Raw genomic sequence first — 19,812 nt, 5'->3', positions numbered from 1 at the left:
CCCCACCCTTGGGCTGTAACTGCCCTGTTTGAGCAATTTGTCCTGAATTGGCACTCTCAGTTGGGTCCCACCAGAACCAGCACCGTTACATCTCCGTACAGGCGAGGGAATCCTGGGGGGCAGCCCCATCCCAGGCCTGCAGGGGGGGGGTGGTCTTAGGGGGACGCCTTGTCCCAGGCCTGTGGGGAGGGGGAACTGAAATTGGTGGCTCTTTGATCTGCATTTCTCTCCCCTGCAGCAAAATGGAAAACTGTGCCCAGGGCAGACAGGGCTCAAACCTGTCCAGTGGGAAGTGCCAGCTCATGCCACATTCAAGGCGTTAAACAGGGTCTGAGGAGGGTTCCAACCCCCAGTGCCAGGCTCTGAAGGGTTTCAAGGCCCAGGGCACGGCCAGGGCTGCAGCAGACAGATCCGCCCCAGCAGGGACCTCGAAGGGGAAGCAAAGAGCATGGCAATGAAAGGAGTCGCCCCAGGTGATATCGTCTCTCGGCAGCTGCCCTGGAGGATGCTAGAGCAGTGATGGGGCCAGAGAAGTCTGGGCTCACATCAGGGAGGGGGAGAGACCCTCCCAGCAGAAGGGGCACCGTGCACTGTTATCTGATAAAGCAGTCCTGTGACAGCTGCCATCTTGGCCAGCCCCGGGGATTGAACTGGTAACCTCCCAAGCTGGGCTACTACAGCTTGAGCTCGAACTCCTCCAGGCGCCCGCCTAGGAGCTGCGCCAGACCTACGTCCTCTCCGGACAGGGCACGGAGAGGGACCCCCATGCAGTGCCCAGCAGGTTCCGGCAGCACCTAGTGCTCTAAACCAGGGATCGGGGCCCTGCCATGCCGCACACTGCACCCGCATGCCCCCTGCCCCCGATAGCACCCTGCCAAGCCGTTTGCACCAGCAGGGAGACTTCCCCGCAGCACTGAGGGTAACGGCCAGGACAGTCATAAACCCGACCCTAAATGGCCAACCTCATAGCCAAAGCCCCTGAGCAACCTCCCCTACTCGGTGGGTGGGAACGAGACAGCATATCCTCCCCCATCCCCCTGCCGGTCTGCCCCATCCTGCCTCCTGCCCAGCCACTGCAGCCCAGCTCCGCTGTATCCGACTGCCCGGCCAGCCACAGCCCCTCGGCAGCACAGTGCTGGGTGTGTGCCACGACCCCGCCTCAGATCACGGGCAGCGTTTAACCCCGAGATCTTCGGCAGCATGGCCCTGACCTCTTCCAGCTGAGCTGGGGGAGCAGCTCCGCTCGCTGGCGGCAATAACTAGCTCTTACCCTTTCCGTAGGCCAGTCACTGGAGGGGGGAGGTGACATTTCCAAAGCGTGATACCCAGGTACAGGGTCCCTTCTGCACAGCGACAGGCCCATGCCCTGAGGGGCTCTGATTTCAGCCAGGGGACTGGAGACCGGGAGATTCCACCTCCCCCTCTTTGTTTGGGGTCTGAGGGGACCTGGGGGGAGCAGAGATGAGCGGCACCCTGGCTGTGGAGTAGAGCCACTCGGCTGTAGTGAACGCACAGCACCGGCGAGTGTGCACCAGGACCCGGGCAGACTCTGGGCTTCTTGCCAGCTCCTGGGCAGCACCAAAAGGCAGGGTGGCCGAGAGAAGCAGCTAGGCGTGGGATGTAATAATGCAGTGGGACCGGAAACCCTAGTGCTTGTGCTAAGGGGACGCAGCCGCTAGAGGGCAGAGCCAGCAGGCCCAGGCAGACCTAGACCTTGGAGAGCGATCAGCCTGCCCAGACAAGTAGGGAGCCTCTGGGCAGACAGCTCCTTAAAAGCCAGCCCACCCTCCCCACCCCCCGCCCCAGGGCAGCTCTGCTAATCGGGCCCATCTACGCCCCCTGATCTGGGAGCTCCCCATGAGAGAGTCCGTACGGCCTCACAGGAACCGGGAATGGTGTGAAAGGGAGACAGACCGAATGAGCCCAAACAAGGCGGCCTCCTGCTGGGACTCCAGGCCTGCGTTCAGATCAGGCCTGGTAAACAAGAGACGCGCGGGATGGGAAATCGGTGACCCAAAGTTAGAGTCAGAAACTAGGCAAAGCAATGAGGGGACAGGCTGGGCTGCCCATCACTCCCTTTCGGGGTCCTTCACAGGGAAAGATTTGGGGGGAAATTGCCAGAAGCAGCGAGCGTCCCCACACCCATCAGCGCCCGGGACACCAGGATCTCCCGTAACACCACTGGGCCTTCATCGTCCTGGTCCTGAGAGTGACAGGGCCAAGAGAGGGACCCAGCTGACAACGGCACCTCCACTGGCTCCGGCTAAGTCCCAGCCACCACCTGGGATGTGAGACTGTCCCCCCCCACCCCCACCTGTGGGTCCTTTTCCTTCCCCACTTCCTTTCTTCTCTTCTCTACCCCTCGCCTTTTGCCTTCTGGCCAAGAAGAGTCCAGCTCAGCCGGCACATTTGACAACACTGCCATGAGCCTGTGACCAAAGCAGCAGCTAAAAGCAATGCCCTAAGCAGCCCGATGCTGGTACAAGTTTGCCAGGTCTTGGAGCGGCTGCTAACAGCCTGAGCTGGGCCTGTGGTTTCCCAGCAGAGAGTTTGCAAGCGAGCGTCAACGCCAGAGACCGAAGCTGCATTTCAGGATCTGTGCCAGCTCTTCCCTCCCCTCTCAGATTCGGCATGTAGGAAACAGGGTCAGACTTTACCAACAGCCCGGGCCCATCTCAACTAACTTTTTCTCTTCCACCCCCCCACCCCCCCAAAAAACAGGACAGTTATCACCATCTGTCACGGAGTGTGGGGGAGACCAGGCCCTGCACCCCCGGCTCCCTGCGATTCCCCAGGACTCTCCGCCAGCCAGTAAAGCAGAAGGTTTGTTTAGACGACAGGAACACAGTCCAAGACAGGTCTTGCAGGTACAGACAACAGGACCCCCTCAGTTAGGTCCATCTTGGGGGTCCCCAGAGAAACCAGAGCCCCGTCTGGCCTCCCCTCCATTTTCCCAGCCAGCTCCAAACTGAAAACTCTCCAGCCCCTCCTCTCACCTTTGTCTCTTTCCCGGGCCAGGAGGTCACCTGATCTCTTTTTCTCCAACACCTTCAGTTGGCATCTTGCAGGGGAGGTGCCCAGGCCATCAGTTGCCAGGAGACAGGGTGTCGGCCCTTCTCTGTGCAGACACCATCACACTGGCCCTCTCGGGCTCTGCAACCATCACACCCCCTTATCCCACCACCTAGATACTTAAGAACTGCATAGGGGAAACTGAGGCACCCACACAGTATTCAGAGAAAACATTAAGATAAGAACATTCCCACTTGGTCACACCATCTAAAAGACCCTGTGCGGTGTTCGTGTAGCCACGCCGGTCCCAGGACATTAGAAACACAAGATGACCCTGGCCAGGGCCATCACCTTGACTGGCCCCTTAGAACATGTGCTAATTACTTATGTTAAACAATCTGCTCCATCTTGGATTCAGCTGTGACACTCGGTACCTTTCCCAGCCCTGAGGAAGGCCAGTGTGTGGCTGGAACGGAGTCGGTCCAATAGAAGATATTACCTCCCCAACCTTGTCCATCTAAAAAACTATCAAACACGGGGGGGGGGAGTTCCTTATCAAAGCCTCTCTCCAGCTCAAGAGAAAGGGACCAAGGGCTACGGTTACAATGAAAGCCTGACTTCCTACTTTACATTGCAAATGCTTCAACTGTTTTTCTTTCTTTTCTGTATCTTTAATAAAAAGTTTTTTAAAAGACTTTTAATAATGTGTTGATGTGACAAAGTGGGGGATTTTCTTGAGTTTTCCTTGTTTTTCCAATGGTTTGCATGCAGTGTCCCTGGGTGTTACTGGTTTAACGAGGGGAGGGGAGAGGGAGTTTGTGGTTACAGAGGACGGAGAGGGAATTTGGGACCCCAGCCAATGGCCTGGAGGATGGAGACCCCAGCGACTGGTGACCCAGAGGCCCAGCTCAGGAGTTGCAGCCGGTTCTGGCCACTGAGAGGACAATGGGCTGTGAAGAGAAGACCCTGTGACCTAACCAGCCGGTTCCAGACAGAGGGGCCAGAGGACAGAAGCGAGGAGAGGAGGCCCAGGGACCTGGTTTACGACCCTGTTTACCTGGAGAGAAGACAATGGACAGAGGCGGGGCCTGGGGATCTCAGATGCCCAGCTGGGAAGCAGGGGGGCTTGGGGCTGGAGAGGGGAGCAGGCAGAGCCCACCTGGATGCAGAGGAGACTGGGATGTGCTGAGCTGAGGGAGGCCAGGCCTGAGGCCCTGAGAGTTTCCTGTGCTGTGTTCAACTCTCAATAAACCCTCCTGTGTTATGCTGGCTGAGAGTCACTCCAGTCTAGAGAACAGGGTTGTAACATCCCCTTCAGGGAGTGGAGGCCCTGGGGGGTACAGAGCAAGGGGACTCCCCGAGGGGGCCCATGGCAGAAACAGACGTGCTAAGGCTCAGGGAGGTGCGGCTCCAGGAGGTGGAGGGGCCTGACCCCGAGAGAGAGTGGACCCCCGAGAAGGGCTGTCTCACTGAAAGGGGCACCCCCCACGGACCGCACAGGGCCAAGAGTGGGCACGATCTGTGAGTCCGTGACAGTTTGCCATAGCATCATAGAACTGGAGAACTTCCTCAGAGGTTTTTAAGGTCAGGCTTGACAAAGCCCTGCCTGGGATGATTTAGTTGGGATTGGTCCTGCTTTGAGCAGGGGGTTGGACTAGATACCTCCTGAGGTCCCTTCCAACCCTGATATTCTGTGATTCTATTAACTGGAAGGGAGCTCGACAGGTCATCTAGCCCAATCCCCTGAAGCAGGACTCAGTATTATCTAGACCATCCCTGACAGGTGGATGTCCAACCTGCCCTTAAAAATCCCCAAGGATGGAGATTCCACAACCTCCCCAGGCAATTTATTCCAGAGCTTAACCACCCTGGCAGTTAGGAAGTTTTTCCTAATGTCCAACCTAAACCTCCCTTGCTGCAATTTAAGCCCATTGCTTCTTGTCCTATCCTCAGAGGTTAAGGACAATTTTTCTCCCTCCTCTTTATAACAACCTTTTATGTACTTGAAGACTTATGTCCCCTCTCAGGCTTCTCTTCTGCAGACTAAACAACCCCAAGTTTTTCAATCTTCCCTCATAGCTCATGTTTTCTAGACCTTTAATCGTTTTCGTTGCTCTTCTCTGGACTTTCTCCAATTTGTCCACATCTTTCCTGAAATGTGGCACCCAGAACTGGACACAGTACTCCAGTTGAGGCCTAATCATTGGGAAGTAGAGCAGAAGAATTACTTCTTGAGTCTTGCTTACAACAGTGCTGCTGATACATCCCAAAATGGTGTTTGCTTTTTTGCAACAGCGTTACACTGTTGACTTATCTTTAGTTTTTGATCCACTATGACCCCCAGATCCCTTTCCTCAGTACTCCTTCCTGGGCAGTCATTGCCCATTTGTATGTGTGCAACTGATTTTTCCTTCCTAACTGGAGTACTTTGCATTTGTCCTTATTGAATTTCATCCTATTTACTTCAGACCATTTCTCCGGATTGTCCACACTAGTTTGAATTTTAATCCTATCCTCCAAAGCACTTGCAACCCCTCCCAGGTTGGTATCGTCCACAAACTAGAAGTGTACTCTCTGTGTCATTATCTAAATCACTGGTGAAGCTATTGAGCAGAACTAGACTCAGGACAGATCCTTGCAGGACCCCACTCAATTTGCCCTTACAGCTTGATTATGAACCATTGATAATTGGTTTGACACGATTTGTTCTTGGCAAATCCACCTGGACTGTGACTCACCTTATCACTTCTAAGCAGGTCCATGGTGCTAAGCAGGCCGAGGTCTCTGATCCCCGACCCTTTAACACGGGTAATGTTGGAGGGTGGCAGGGTCACCTCAACCCCTTTGACTCTTGGGGCCCCTTTGCCATCTAATTGAATCCAACAGGGTGGACCTGCCCTGAGCAGACGCCGCCTGTACTGTCACCCCCACAACAGCTAATGCCAGTGGGAGCGCGGGGGAGGGCGCCAGTGTTAAGCAAAATGCTGGCGTGGGCATAGCCAGAGAGGGAGCTTGCTGAGCTGGGCCTCTTCCCCCCCACCGGCACCAATCTCACAGCACGGTTCCCACTGGCACAGATCACGGATGCAGAAGGGAGTGTTATGACCCTCACGTCAGAGTTCTCGCATAGCCCGGCTCAGAGACCCTCCCGCAGTGATTGCCGCATCGGGCCCAGGCCTCGGGCTTGCCCTACACCTGGTCTGTGGCTGTCTCTCTACATCTTGGGTTCCAGACTCCAAGCGACTGAGAATCCACCGCATCCCTGGGGGACTCGTTCCAACGGCTAGCTCCCCTCCCAGTCTGTCACCAGTCGGAGGGGTCGGAAGGTCCATGGGTCCGTCCTGCGTCTGCTCCGGCAGCTTGTTAAGAACTTACAGGGCATCCCCCACACCCAACCACGAGGCAGGACAATGCACCATGGCGCTAGGATGGGAGGATCCAGGGCCGTCACTTGGCCCCTCACCGCCGCAAGGCAATTGTCACAGCGTGCTAATGAACTGGGTAATGTGCGTCCCCGCCACTGCCCCCTATGGGGTGCACTCAGAACTGCCTGGCGGTGTGCCATTGCCCTGGTACTGCTAGCGGAGATTCCCCTTTACCTGAGTGGCAAGGGAGCCGGGGCTTTGAACCCACAACATCGGAGTTTTCATCCCTGCGGGCACCATGTGCAGGAAAGTCATTGACAGGCCCATCGTTACGCTACAAGCCAGGCGAGGAAGTCCAGCTCGGTTCCCTCTCCACAGACGCTGGTGCCAACAGTGCTAAGAGGGCCCCACGCCCAAGTCCCGGTACAGCATACCGGCAAGAGCCGGTGCGCCGTACCGGGGTGGCCCGGCTTCCCCAGGGGGCAATTTAAAGGGCCTGGGGCTCCCAGCAGGGGCTGGAGCCCCAGGCCCTTTAAACTGCCCCCAGAGCCCCACTGCTGGAGCCCTGGGGTAGGGCTGCGGGGCTCTGGGGGCTATTGAAAAAGTCCAGGGCTCCCCTTGCTTCTACCGCCCCGGCCCTTTAAATAGCCGCTGGAGCCCCGCCGCTTCCCCAGCTCCTGCGGCTATTTAAAGGGCCGGGGCGATGGAAGCAGGGGAGCCCCGGGCCCTTTAAATAGCCCCCGAGCTGCTGCTGCTACCCCGGTGGGGGAGGGAGGAGATGGGGGCACTTACCGTACAGGGTGGGATGTACCCGCACCCTCTGCCCACACCAGCCCTGCACCCCCGCCCCTGCCCGCAGCCAGCCCCTGCCTGCAGCCAGCCCCGCACCCCCTGCCCGCAGCCAGCCCGTCTCCAGCCAGCCCCTGCCACAACCCCTGCCCACACCAGCCCCGCACCCCCTGCCCTGCTGCTGCCCGCAGCCAGCCCCTGCCAGCTTTCAGGCTCCCATTAACAATTTGTTGGCCTGTATGCAGGGCCGGCTTTAGCAAGAGCGGGGCCCGATTCCTGGGGGCGGGGCTTGCTGCAAGCCCCGCCCCCAGGAATCGAGCCGCGCTCTGACCGGGGTTGTTGGGCTTGGGTCCGACCTGGAGCCGCGCCGCGGGGGCTGCGCCGGGGCGCGGGCCGCGCCGGAGCCGCGGGGGCCGGAGCAGGGCCGCGCCGCGGGGGCCGGGGCCGGGCTGGACCCGAGCAGCGCCGCGGGGGCCGGGGCCGGGGCCGGGCTGGACCCGAGCAGCGCCGCGGGGGCCGGGGCCGGGGCCGGGCTGGACCCGAGCAGCGCCGCGGGGGCCGGGCCGGAGCAGTGCCGCGCCGCGGGGGCCGGGCCGGACCCTAGCCGGGCCTGCGTGCTCGGCGGGAACGGGCGGCGCCTCCCCGGAGCCCTTCTCGCTCCCCCACCACCCCAGCTTACCTGGTGCTGCCTGCCGCCCCTGCTCCTTTTCAGACTTCCCGCGAATCTCTGATTGGCGGGAAGCAGGGGAGGGGGCGGAGCGTTCAGGGGAGGGGAGGAGGGGAAGTGAGCTGGGGGCGGGGTGGAGAGCTGCGGCGCGGGGCCCAAGTCAGCCGAATCGGCTGAATCGGCCTAAAGCCGGCCCTGCCTGTACGAGGTCAAGACACCCCATCACACAGCTCTGAGGTGCCCTCTCCATCCTGACTGTGGCAATCTCAGAACTGGAAACACTGCAGGGCGAGGCCCGGTGTGGACCACACCTTAAAAGAGAGAGTCTCCTGGCTGCCTCCCTGCCCACACCCGCCCGAACGGACCTTCCTCCCGCCGGGGAACGGCCATCTCCACCAGCCAGGGCCCCCCCAGAGCAGCCTGGGACCCATGCAGGGGAAAGGATACGAGCGATCGCACTGCAGTCTCAGCCTTTCACCCACAGGAGGCGAGCTAGAGCAGCCTAGACGCTCTTGCTCTGTGGTGGGAGCCCACAGGTCCCCCAGTCAGGTGTAAAAGAGACTGCCGCCCGCTCCCCCCGGCCAGTGCCCCCCCGCATTACCTGCTGTTGGCGTCACCCCTGTGCTGTAGCCCTAGCTCAGTATAACCCAGGGGTCATGGAGGACAAGTAATTCCTACTTCCCCTCCGCGGCCAATGCTCCATTAGCAGCCAGTGGCTGCCAGCCCCTGAGGACATAGGGAGATTCCCACCAAAACGCCAGGGTGCGGGCCCCGGAGCCTGAGTGCTCCGTGAGAGGACACAGCAGGGTGTGGCCGATAAACCAAACACCCTCCCGCACAGGCTGCAGCCCATCAGCGTTTAGAACCACAGAGCTGGAGGGGACCGCACGGGTCATCTCGTCTAACCCCTGCCAATGCAGGACTTGTTGGGTCCAACGCATCCCAGACAGACGGCTCCAGCCTCCTCTCGAAAACCTCCAGTGAAGGAGCTTCCACAATCTCCTGAGGCGTCTGTTCCATTGTCTGACTGCTCTTCCAGTGAGGGAGTTTCTCCTGAGATTGACTAACTCTGCTGTGCTGTCGTTTGAACCCATCGCCTCTTGTCCTGCCCCCTGTGGCAAGAGAGAACAACTTTCTCCATCTTATTTATGGCAGCCTTTCAGGTATTTGAAGACCCCTATCCCGTCCCCCCCAATCTCCTCTTTTCCAAACTGAACATACCCAGTTCCTTCAGCCTTTGCTCGCACGGCTGCATTCCATCCCTGTGATCATCTTTGTCGCTCACCAAAGTGCAGCACCTCACATTTGTCTGTGTTGAATGTCATGTTGTTGTCTATTGCCCGGTTCTGAAATTTATCAAGATCCCTCTGGATTTTAGCTCTGTCCTCCAAAGTGTTTGCAACCCCTCCCCCCAGCATGGTGTCATTTTTTGCACAAAGCTGCCCCCAGGCAAACAAAGGAGCGATTGTGCCCCATCCCCAGGGAGGGGTCAGCTTCAGTTCAGAGGTGGGGGCAATGCTGGGCCAAGCTGGCTGTTGAGCAGGGCCAGGGGAGCACCAGCCAGCCAGCCTCAGTGCGACCCTCAGCCCATCTCAGTAGCTTTCACAGATTGCCAAGGAGGTCAGAACCAGTGTGACCTCTTCACAGAGGGGGAAACTGAGGCAGGGAGCAGGGTAAAAAGCCTTGCACGAGGCCAGCCAGGTATGGAAGCCCTTGCTCCACCAGGGTAGGGGGAGAAACTGTGACAGACAGCCGCAAAGCCGTGCTCCAAGGACCCCCCCACAAAGGGCAGGCTGGAGAGCTCTGAAAAGTACGCCAGGGCCTCTGCACTCCCTGCAGCACCCCAGGAAAGCCATCTTAGCTGCCCCCCACCCCCAGGTCCCCTGACTCCCAGCCCAGTGCTTGATCCATTGGCCCAGACTAGATGGGCTCAGTGGACACTTTGAAACACTGGGTATAACTTAGCTTGATCAGACATGTAGAGGCTGCTGCACAAACAGGATTTTGCACCTACCGGGAGCGAAAGGCTGAGTCCAGCTTCTGCTTGGTTGCCTGGGGTAGCTACGAAACACTCCTAGAGCTGAACTTTCGCCTGAATGCGGCGATCCAGGGGTCATCTTTAAAGAGACCGTACAGCCGCCACAACCTGCCGGTAACAGGCCCTCACAGCGCATGACAGGAGTGTAACATTGAGCTCACTAGGGAAAGTCACCACAATTCTCTGCAAAATTGGAGGGGGCAGGGGGGAAGAGAGGGGAGTCACACCCAGAGGCGCTGCCTGCCTCTGGGATGATGTGCTGAGCAGAGCTCCTGGCTGACACGTACCGGAAGAACCTTTCCTGCAGTCAGGAGAATGCTCTGCTGTTCCCAATGACCTCAGCTAGCCCCCTCACTAGCTGGCAGCCACTGTTCCAGCACCACTAGCCCAAACTGCCCCAACTACATCCCCTGCAAAGCCCCCCTGCTGAAAACATGAATCCTCAACAGGCCAGCGATAAACAAACCCCTCCCCACAGCTCTGCAGGGGGGTCCCAGGCCCACCTACTTAGCGATGCTAGACTGAATTTTTAAATGGGCTTCAACCGAGTCTCTGGTGTTGTGGCTGGAATTTTCCCCACTCCAATTGAATTGTGAGGAGCTGGCCATCTAATTACCTGCAAATACAGCCAAGTGAGTTAGATGGGCTAATTCCTCTCCCCTCTGCACCTGTAATTAACTGTGGCCACAGAATTGAAAAATTGGAAAGAGTCCAGCGGGGGGCAACAAAAATGATTCGGGGGCTGGAGCACATGAGTTATGAGGAGAGGCTGAGGGAACTGGGATTGTTTAGTCTACAGAAGAGAAGAATGAGGGGGGATTTGATAGCTGCTTTCAACTACCTGAAGGGGGGTTCCAAAGAGGATGGAGCTCGGCTGTTCTCAGTGGTGGCGGATGACAGAACAAGGAATAATGGTCTCAAGTTGCAGTGGGGGAGGTCTAGGTTGGATATTAGAAAAACTTTTTCACTAGGAGGGTGGTGAAGCACTGGAATGGGTTCCCTGGGGAGGTAGTGGAATCTCCTTCCTTAGAGGTTTTTAAGGCTTGGCTTGACAAAGCCCTGGCTGGGATGATTTAGTTGGGGTTGGTCCTGCTTTGAGCAGGGGGTTGGACTAGATACCTCCTGAGGTCCCTTCCAACCCTGATATTCTATAAGTCAGACTATATGGGTCTAGTACCAATTGCACCTGTTTAACTGGAGTCAGTTCAGTTAAACTGATTGTGAGCGGACTCCATGAGGGTAGTGAATGGACTTCGGAACAGATTTTGGTTAAATCAGAGCCAGTTGTGGGATAGACATTTCCTCATCTGTAAGATCAAGATATGGGTACAGACCCCCTGGGTAGTGCTTAATTTGTGCCAGGGCTCTCTAGGCTTGGGAGGTCAGACTAGATGATCATAATGGTCCCTTCTGACCTTAAAGTCTATGAGTTCAGAGCCCTGGCACCTCTGGGCCGGGCAGTTCAGAGCCCCGGCACCTCTGGGCTTGCTGCATGTTATGAATGTAAAAAAGTTGCTTGAGCCTGGCCCCTCTTCCGTTACAAACTCAGCCCTGCCCCCGGGATCACAGGCGTCATTAGTTAATATTTGTGTCGCGCTCTGAAAGGAGGAAATATTAAAACCAAAGAAACCTTTGAACACTCCAAAGGCGCTGAAGCCCACGAGCTGTTTAGCTTCCCTTCGAGGCCAGGACTTCTCAGCCTTGGGCTCCTGTTCAAGCCGAGCTGGCCAAGGAGACCTTGTTTCAAGTCACTACCTGGTTCTCATGTGCCAATTGGGGCAGCAGTTGTGTTCAGACACTGGCCCCCATCCTAGCCAGAGCCACACGGGCAGCCCCCAGACCACTCTCTCCTCTCCTCCATAACCCCGCTACTGCCCATTCTCACCCCCACATCCCAGAACCTCTTGTGTCTAAAGTCCCCTGAGCTCTTTTCAGCCAATCCCCAAACTCCAGCCGTGGCTTGGATTGGCCCAGAGGAAGTCAGGGGTCTGATTTGGAGCAGCTGGGGACTGCTGATACTCCAGGCTTGCTGGATTCTCAGCTGCTCCCAGAGCTGAAACTACCCAAAGTGAGAGCTGTTCCCAGCTGGTGTAATTTGCTAGAATTCCCACCGCACCACACCCCTTCCCCTCCCATCCCTGGCCTCCCCCTGCTTCAGGGAAGAGCAGCGATGGGCTGGTTATGGCAGAACCAACACAGCACCTGGAATTCTCCTCTGCCCCTTGTTGCACAGTAACAACCACTGATGGAATCTGTCTCTGAATCTAGATTTTGACAACTCCCCTCCCCCCCCCCCCAAAAAAAAGGTTCAGATGCAGGGTTTGGGATCATGCCATTCGGATCTGGGTCTAAATTTTGATTTCAAATGCGCTCAAAGTTTCAGGAGCCAAGGGCTGGTCCAGCTCCGATCTCATTGTAATGCCTTACAGCTCATGTTCTCCTGTCGGCCCAAAGCCGGTTACATTCACTGCACATCCGTTCGTTAATTTCACATGTAAAACACTGGATCAAAAAGCATCATTGATACATTCTCCTTGAATTTTTCATGAGCTGCACATTCCCCGATGCGGTCTGCTCCGCTGAGGTGATTCGCATGCAGGAAGGCTGGAAAGAACAGTTGGGGAGCATCGATTGGGTACAGAATTTCACAGCCTTGTGCCCCGTCAGAAATCCAGAGTGGGAACATTCGGTTGGGGGGAAGAAACAGGGAGGGAGGGTTATTAATTGTCTGTAGAAATATAAAGAGGACAAAGAAAAATCTCTGGCTGGCTGGAAATCGGATGCATCCATTTGGTGCCAGAGCCCTTCCAGGCCGGGATAATAAAACACATTCTGAGCAGAGGTTGTTAGGTTTTCACCACCTTGTGCAACCGCTGCCTCCAGCGCGGATCCCAGATTCCAAGTGCTGATGGAGGCGTTGGTTTTGTGCCTGGTGCATGATGATTGTTGGCTGTCCTAGGAGGCCGTAAGGGGCCCTTAACCTTTCTCCAAGGCCCCGGCTTCATGCTAACGCTGGGACTTCTTAGAGTGGGCGCAAATATCATGATTACCATTGGTGAAGCCGCTGTGTGGGGATGGAGCCGGGTGTGGATGGGGGTGTTTGCTAGGAGCAATGTGGGTCCTGTCGCCCGAGGAAAAGCCCGTGACAGGGCGAATGCTGGGAGATTGCCCATGCAGGGATCTGTCTGGTCATGGAGGCTGGGTGTGGGCAGGGGATACGCCCCTTCTTCAACCCCACAACTCCCCAGCAACCAACAGGGGTTTCCCCGAAATGCCCTCGTGCGCAAGACTCTTGCCTGAACTATGTCAGCGGGGGTTGAATTGGGGAACTGGCCCACAGCCAAGCCCTGCCCAAGGCACCACACTGTGGGTCAACCCCCCCTTTTCCGAGACTGGACGTTCCTGGCTGCTGGGCCCTCCAGGACTGGGAACAATCTCACAATGCTACCTGCTCCTGGCCCCAGGATGAGCTGTCGCTCACAGCAGGGTGTGCTGGTCTTAACCAGGTGTCACGGACTCACAGGACTCATGGTCTCTCCCGGCTCTGTGTGGTCCCTGGGAGGACCCCCCTTCAGTGTGGCAGCCCTTCTCAGGAGCCCACTCTCTCTCGGGGGTTTAGCCGTAGGCCCCTCGGCCTCCTGGAGCCGCACCTCTCTGAGCCTCAGGACGCCTGTGTCTGCCGTGGGCCCCAGGGAGTCCCCTCGCTCTGGCCCCCCGGGGCCTCCACTCCCCGAAGGGAATAATGCCCCCCTGTTCTCTAGCCCGGAGTGATTCTCAGCCAGCGTAAAACAGGAGGGTTTATTGAGCATCTGAACCCAGCACAGGAAAAACTCAGGGCCTCAGGCCTGGGCTCCCTCAGCCCAGCACATCTAGGTCTGTCCCGCCTTCAGGTGGGCTCTGGCTGCTCCCTCTCCCCAGTCCAGCAGCCCCCTCCTTCCAGTCGAGGTTCCTATATCACCGGCCCCAACAGCTCCTCCCCTGTCCTTTGTCTTCCGTCCCCTCTCTCCTCAGTCCTATGTCCCCCTCTGGCTGGAACCGGCTGGTCCAGTCACCGGGGTCCTCTCTCCTCAGCCCATTGTCCTCCACTGGCCAGAACCGGCTGCTTTCCACGCTGGGCTGGGCCTCTTGGTCACCAGGACACCAGTCGCTAGGGTCCCCCATCTCCAGGCCATTGTCTGGGTCCCGGCTGCTAGGCGAGGTCACACCTGGTCCTCTGCAACAACAAACCCTCTCCCACCATCTTATTAAACATGCAGCACACAGGGAAACTGAGGCACACAAACGCAATTGTGACGTTATTGACATAAACTGGGACCATATAGATCATTGTTGCAACCAAGGTCCTGTGGTGGCACCCAAATCTTGTATAAAGGGGGTCAAATGGGGTGTCTAAGACAAGGTTATGGTTTACTGGTTATGATTAGGCTGTCTATATGGGTGTATCAGTTTTGTAGTTGAAGCTATGAATATTGGCTCTATACTGTCTGTATGGCAAACTTATGCTATGCTTCTGGGTGACATCCCAGACAAGCTGGGATTAGCTCTACCTAGCCTGCTTGATGGCCCATTAAGGACCATCAGCTATACAATGGACCCATTGAGAGAAGGCCAATATGCCTTCAGACTCAGCAAAGTATGCAGGGACTGGCCCATGTGACTCCAGGCTCCATTTTGCTGTAATTTTCCACAGTGAGAACAAAGAGGTGTTCTTACACCTGGAAAAGACTATATAAGGCTGATGCCTCATCTCCATTGGGTCTTCAGTCGTGCTTCATACCTCTGGAGGAACTTTGCTACAAGCTGAAGCTTTGAACAAAGGACTGAGGACCCATCCCAGCGGGGGATGTACTCCAGAGACTTGATTTGAACCTGCAGTTTATTCCATCACTGCTACAATCCTGAACCAAGAACTTTGCCATTACTGTATGTAATTGATTCCATTTAACCAATTCTAACTCTCATCTCTATCTTTTTCCTTTTATGAATAAACCTTTAGATTTTAGGTTCTAAAGGATTGGCAACAGCGTGATTTGTGGGTAAGATCTGATTTGTATATTGACCTGGGTCTGGGGCTTGGTCCTTTGGGATCAGGAGAACCTTTTTCTTTTACTGGGGTATTGGTTTTCATAACCATTTGTCCCCATAACGAGTGGCACTGGTGGTAATACTGGGAAACTGGAGTGCCTAAGGAGATTGCTTATGAGACTTGTGGTTAGCCAGTGGGGTGAGACCGAAGTCCTCCTAGTCTGGCTGGTTTGGTTTGCCTTAGAGGTGGAAAAAACCCCAGCCTTGGGCTGTAACTGCCCTATTTGAGCAATTTGTCCTGAGTTGGCGCTCTCAGTTGGGTTCCGCCAGAACCGCATCGTCAGAGCAATTCACGTAAAACACTACAAAATTCCCCAACTTCGTCACACCAGGTCACTCCTTCCTGACATGCTTTAATCAGCAGTGAGATGGTTAACACTGACACTTCAACAGTCATAATCAGGGGTGTGAATTAGCCCTCCTGGATAGCCCAGGCCATTACACTTCACCCAGCTCCCCCGGTATGGAGCCCAAGGGCGACATCTACACAGCAAAGAAAAACCCGCGGCTGGCCCATGCCACCCCACAGGGTAGAGAGCCCAGCCGGAGCCTGGACGTCTACCAGCAATGAAACAGCCCTGCAGTGTGAGCCGAGTCAGCTGGCATGGGTCAGTCATGGGTTTTTCTTTGCTGCGTAGACCTCTCCTGAGACCCGTCAGTCCTCAGGAGACAAAGCTGCTGTGTGCCCAGGGCAGAGAACAAGAGGGCCCCAGGTGCCGCCCTCCAACGGCAGGGAATTGATGAGGGGAAAGACACCCAGCTGATCACAGCAGGCAGTTCCCACCCCGTGCTGCAGAGGAAGGTGAAAAGCCCCAAGATGCCTGCCAATCTGACCTGGGGGGAAATTCCTTCCTGACCCCACATCCAGTGACTAGCTAGACTCTGAGCACATAAGCAAGAACCACCAGCCAGTCTTCTAGAAGGAGTATTCACCGACCCACCTCCAAGCACTGGCCTACCCCGCCCGGTGTCCCACCTCCACCTGAAGCCAATCTCTGATGCCACAGAGGAAGTAGAAAAACAACCCAGATACAGCTGACCAAGGCCAGAATCCACCACACCTCTTGGTAGATAGTTCCAGTGGTTAATTACCCTCACTGCTAAAGACGTGCATCTAGTCTGAGTGTGTCTAGCTTCAGTGCCCAGCCATTGAATTGTGTTAGACCTTTCCCGGCTAGATTGAAGAGCCCGTTATCAAATCTGTGTTCCCCCTGTAGGTACTGAGAGACTCTACATTATGCACTGGAGGGGGAAAACACCGAACATCAGAACGGCTAGACTGGGTCAGACCAAAGGTCCATCTAGCCCAGAGTCCTGTCATAGAATCATAGAATAGCAGGGCTGGACGGGACCTCAGGAGGTATCTAGTCCCACCCCTGGCTCAAAGCAGGACCAACCCCCAACTAAATCATCCCAGCCAGGCAGGGCCGGCTCCAGCTTTTTTGCCGCCCCAAGCGGTGAAAAAAAAGAGAAAAAAGAAAAACCCGATTGAGCTGCTGCCGAAGTGCTGCCAAAGACTGAAGCGGAGACGCCAAAGAGGAAGGACCCGCCGCTGAATTGCCACCACTGACCCGAACGTGCCGCCCCAATACCGGACGGAGTGCCGCTCCTTTCTATTGGTCGCCCCAGGCACCTGCTTCCTTTGCTGGTGCCTGGAGCCGGCCCTGCAGCCAGGGCTTTGTCAAGCCTGACCTTAAAAACCTCTAAGGAAGGAGATTCCCCCACCACTGTCTTTGGACAGTGGCCAATGCCAGGTGCCCCAGAGGGAATGAACAGAACAGGGAATCCTCAAGCATGAGACTTGATTAGTCATTGTTCTCACCTGGAAGTTATTGTTTCAGGCTGTCTGCAGTTTGGAAGGTTTTCATTGTAACCCCAAGGTCCGTGGACTTGCTCTTTTATTGTGGTATGAAACCTGAGATTCTGGAGCCCAGGACGGTGGCACCAGGCTGTGGGGGAGTGCACCCTACCTCCCCGCTTCCCTCCACCTGAGCCCCAGCTGGGAATCAGGAGCATTCTCCTGCCTCTCTGGGACGTGAATTTCTTTGCATCTGCACAAAACCAGGGAAATCAGGGTCTAGGGCCCAGGCTAGGGCTGGACTAGCAACTATATCACCTCCCTTCTGCTGTCATGGTGTATTAGGGCCCCTGGGGTCATGGCAATGCAGCCCGGGATCTCTAGATGGTCCCTGTTGCTACCCCTCATGTTAGCTTAGGTTGGGCTGACCTGGAGACCCCCATATGGTGCCCAAGGGGTTTGGAGTCCTTTTCATGCAGCTATTCTACCAGTGTCCCCTTGCACAGGCCCTATGGGGGGTGGCTTGAGAACTGCTGCATGGACCTTGGCATGCAAGAGGTGTCTGCTGACTTCCACCCCAGAGGTAGCTGCATTTTGGTGGTAAACATAACAACTGGGTCAGACCATGGTCCATCTTGCCTAGTATCCTGTCTCTGGCAGTGACCAGTACCAGAGCTTCAGGGGGAGTGTACAGAACTGGGCAACTATGGAGTGATCCATCCCTGTCTTCCAGTGCCGGTTTCTGATGGAGCTTTGGGGACAACCAGAGCAGGGAGTTGTGTCCCTGACCCTCTTGGCCAATAGCCACTGATGGACTTGTCCTCCGGGAACTTCTCCAGGTCTTTTTTGAACCCAGTTATACTTTAGGCCTTCACAACATCCCCAGGCAGTGAGTTCCACAGGTTCACTGTGGGTGGTGTGAAGAAACACTTCCTCTTGTTTGCATTAAACCTGCTGCCAATTCACTTCATTGGCTGACCCATGTGAAGGGGTAAATAACACTTCTCTTTTCGCTCTCCTCTATTGTACCCCCCTTAGTCGTCTCGTTTCCAAATGGACAGTCCTACTGGTTTAATCTCTCCTCCTGTGGCTGCTGTTCCAACCCCCCGATCGTCTTCTCTGAACCTTTTCGGGGCCCGTTATACCCATCTGGAGCTGGGGGACCAGAACCGGAGCTTGAGGGCTGCTGTATTCTCGGCCTGAGCTATGCAGGAGCTGGGACTGGATGATCCTTATGGCTCCTTCTGGCCCTGGGATGGAAGAATCCGCCTGTACAGCTGGAGAGAAGGGCCAGCCAGGGATAACAGCAGCTCCCCCTTCCCATTGCTGGGGTTAGGCAGGGACGGGGCCATTAATGCCCCCCCCCCGCCCCAATGAGAAGCGCCCATTTCACATCCTTTCCGGGTTAAGGTGGTCCCTGGGGATCTGCCAGGGAAAGCGCCCCCCCTCCGCTGGTCCTGCCCGCTGGGGCTGCTCCTTGGAGCCCCAGGTCCCGGCCAGCCGCTTGGGGCAGCAGGGACCCCCAGCCCCGGGGCTCCCCCGCCCGCCCCCAGCCCGAGCCGGAGGTCCCCCCGGGGAGGCGGGCCTTGCAGCGCGCCGGGTGGGGGAGCCCGGCTTGGATTGGCTGCTCCGGGAGAGGCGGGGAGCGGCGGGGCCGGGACTGGTGCAGCCGCTGGTGCAGAGCCCACATCGGGCGCAACAGCCGCAGCGGCGCGTCCTCCGGCTCCGCCCGGCGTCCTCCCATGGCCGGTGCCTGCTCCTGGCTTCCAGCCGCGCCCTAGACCGCTCGGCTCCGGCCCGTCCCAGTGCCCGGGGGAGGAAGGAGCGAGGATGGGCACGGTGCTGTCCCTCTCCCCCCCCGCCGCCTCGGGCAAGGGCGGCGGCGGCGGCGGGGGGCCCCTGGCGCAGGAGGCTGCCCCGGCCAGGGCGCACGGGAAAGGCGAGAGCCGGCTGAAGCGGCCCGGGGTGCTGATCTCCGCCCTCACCTGGAAGCGCCTGGTGGCCGCCTCGGCCAAGAAGAAGAAGAGCGCCAAGAAGGTGACCCCCAAGCCGGGCAGCGGGGGGGCCCGGCCCGACCCGCTGGTGCAGCAGCGCAACCGCGAGAACCTGCGCAAGTCCCTGGGGGCGCAGCAGGAGGCGGGCGCGCCCGGCACCAAGCAGGGGCCCCTGGCCGTGCCGGTGCCCACGGTGCCCTCCGCCCCGCCGGAGCTGCAGTCGGGCGGGGGCAAGCCGCCGCCGCCCCCTCCTCCGCCGCCGCCCCCGCCGCCCGGCAGCCGCGCCCCGGGCTCCCCCCGCCGGGTCATCGTCCAGGCCTCCACCGGGGAGCTGCTGCGCTGCCTGGGGGACTTCGTGTGCCGCCGCTGCTACCGCCTGAAGGAGCTGAGCCCCGGCGAGCTCATCGCCTGGTTCCGCAGCGTGGACCGGGCGCTGCTGCTGCAGGGCTGGCAGGACCAGGGCTTCATCACCCCGGCCAACCTGGTCTTCGTCTACCTGCTGTGCCGCGAGGCGCTGCGGGGCGAGGAGATCGGCAGCCAGGGCGAGCTGCAGGCCGCCTTCCTCACCTGCCTCTACCTGGCCTACTCCTACATGGGCAACGAGATCTCCTACCCGCTCAAGCCCTTCCTGGTGGAGGGCGACAAGGAGCGGTTCTGGGAGCGCTGCCTGGCCCTCATCCAGCGCCTCAGCGCCAAGATGCTGCAGATCAACTCGGACCCGCATTACTTCACCCAGGTCTTCCAGGACCTCAAGAGCGAGGGGGAGACCGGCGGCAGGAGGGACTCCGGCGCCAAGCACTGGACTATCAGCCTGGACCGCTAGGAGGTACCTGGGGCCCCCACCCCCGCCGCGGAGCTGCCGGACTTCCCTTCCCCCCAGCATCGCCCGCCGGAGCCGCCGCCAAAACCTGCTCGCCCCTGGAGCTGCCGAGGAGGCAGCGAAGACCGGGCCCGTCTGCAGGCGGCGGGGGGAGGGGAGGGGCACATCTCCTGGGGTGTGGGGGACAGGCTGCCCTGTCCAGAGGAGACCCTGAACCATCAACCAATGTCTTGGCTGCTGCTGC

The 19,812-nt window shown here is 57.8% G+C and overlaps 1 protein-coding gene across 1 annotated transcript; it reads left to right on the top strand.

The window, feature by feature from the left end:
- The first annotated feature begins 18,584 nt into the window (after positions 1–18,584).
- Positions 18,585–19,571, top strand: CDK5R2 (cyclin dependent kinase 5 regulatory subunit 2). Its single transcript, XM_065413740.1, has one exon. It carries the CDS (start codon positions 18,585–18,587, stop codon positions 19,569–19,571), a length of 987 nt encoding a protein of 328 aa, XP_065269812.1.
- The last annotated feature ends 241 nt before the right edge of the window (positions 19,572–19,812 follow it).

This window comes from Emys orbicularis, chromosome 11, assembly GCF_028017835.1.
Source record: "Emys orbicularis isolate rEmyOrb1 chromosome 11, rEmyOrb1.hap1, whole genome shotgun sequence".
NCBI classification, from domain to species: domain Eukaryota; kingdom Metazoa; phylum Chordata; order Testudines; family Emydidae; genus Emys; species Emys orbicularis.
Note: the sequence above shows the minus strand (reverse complement) of the source record. Positions and strands in the feature narration are given on the sequence as shown.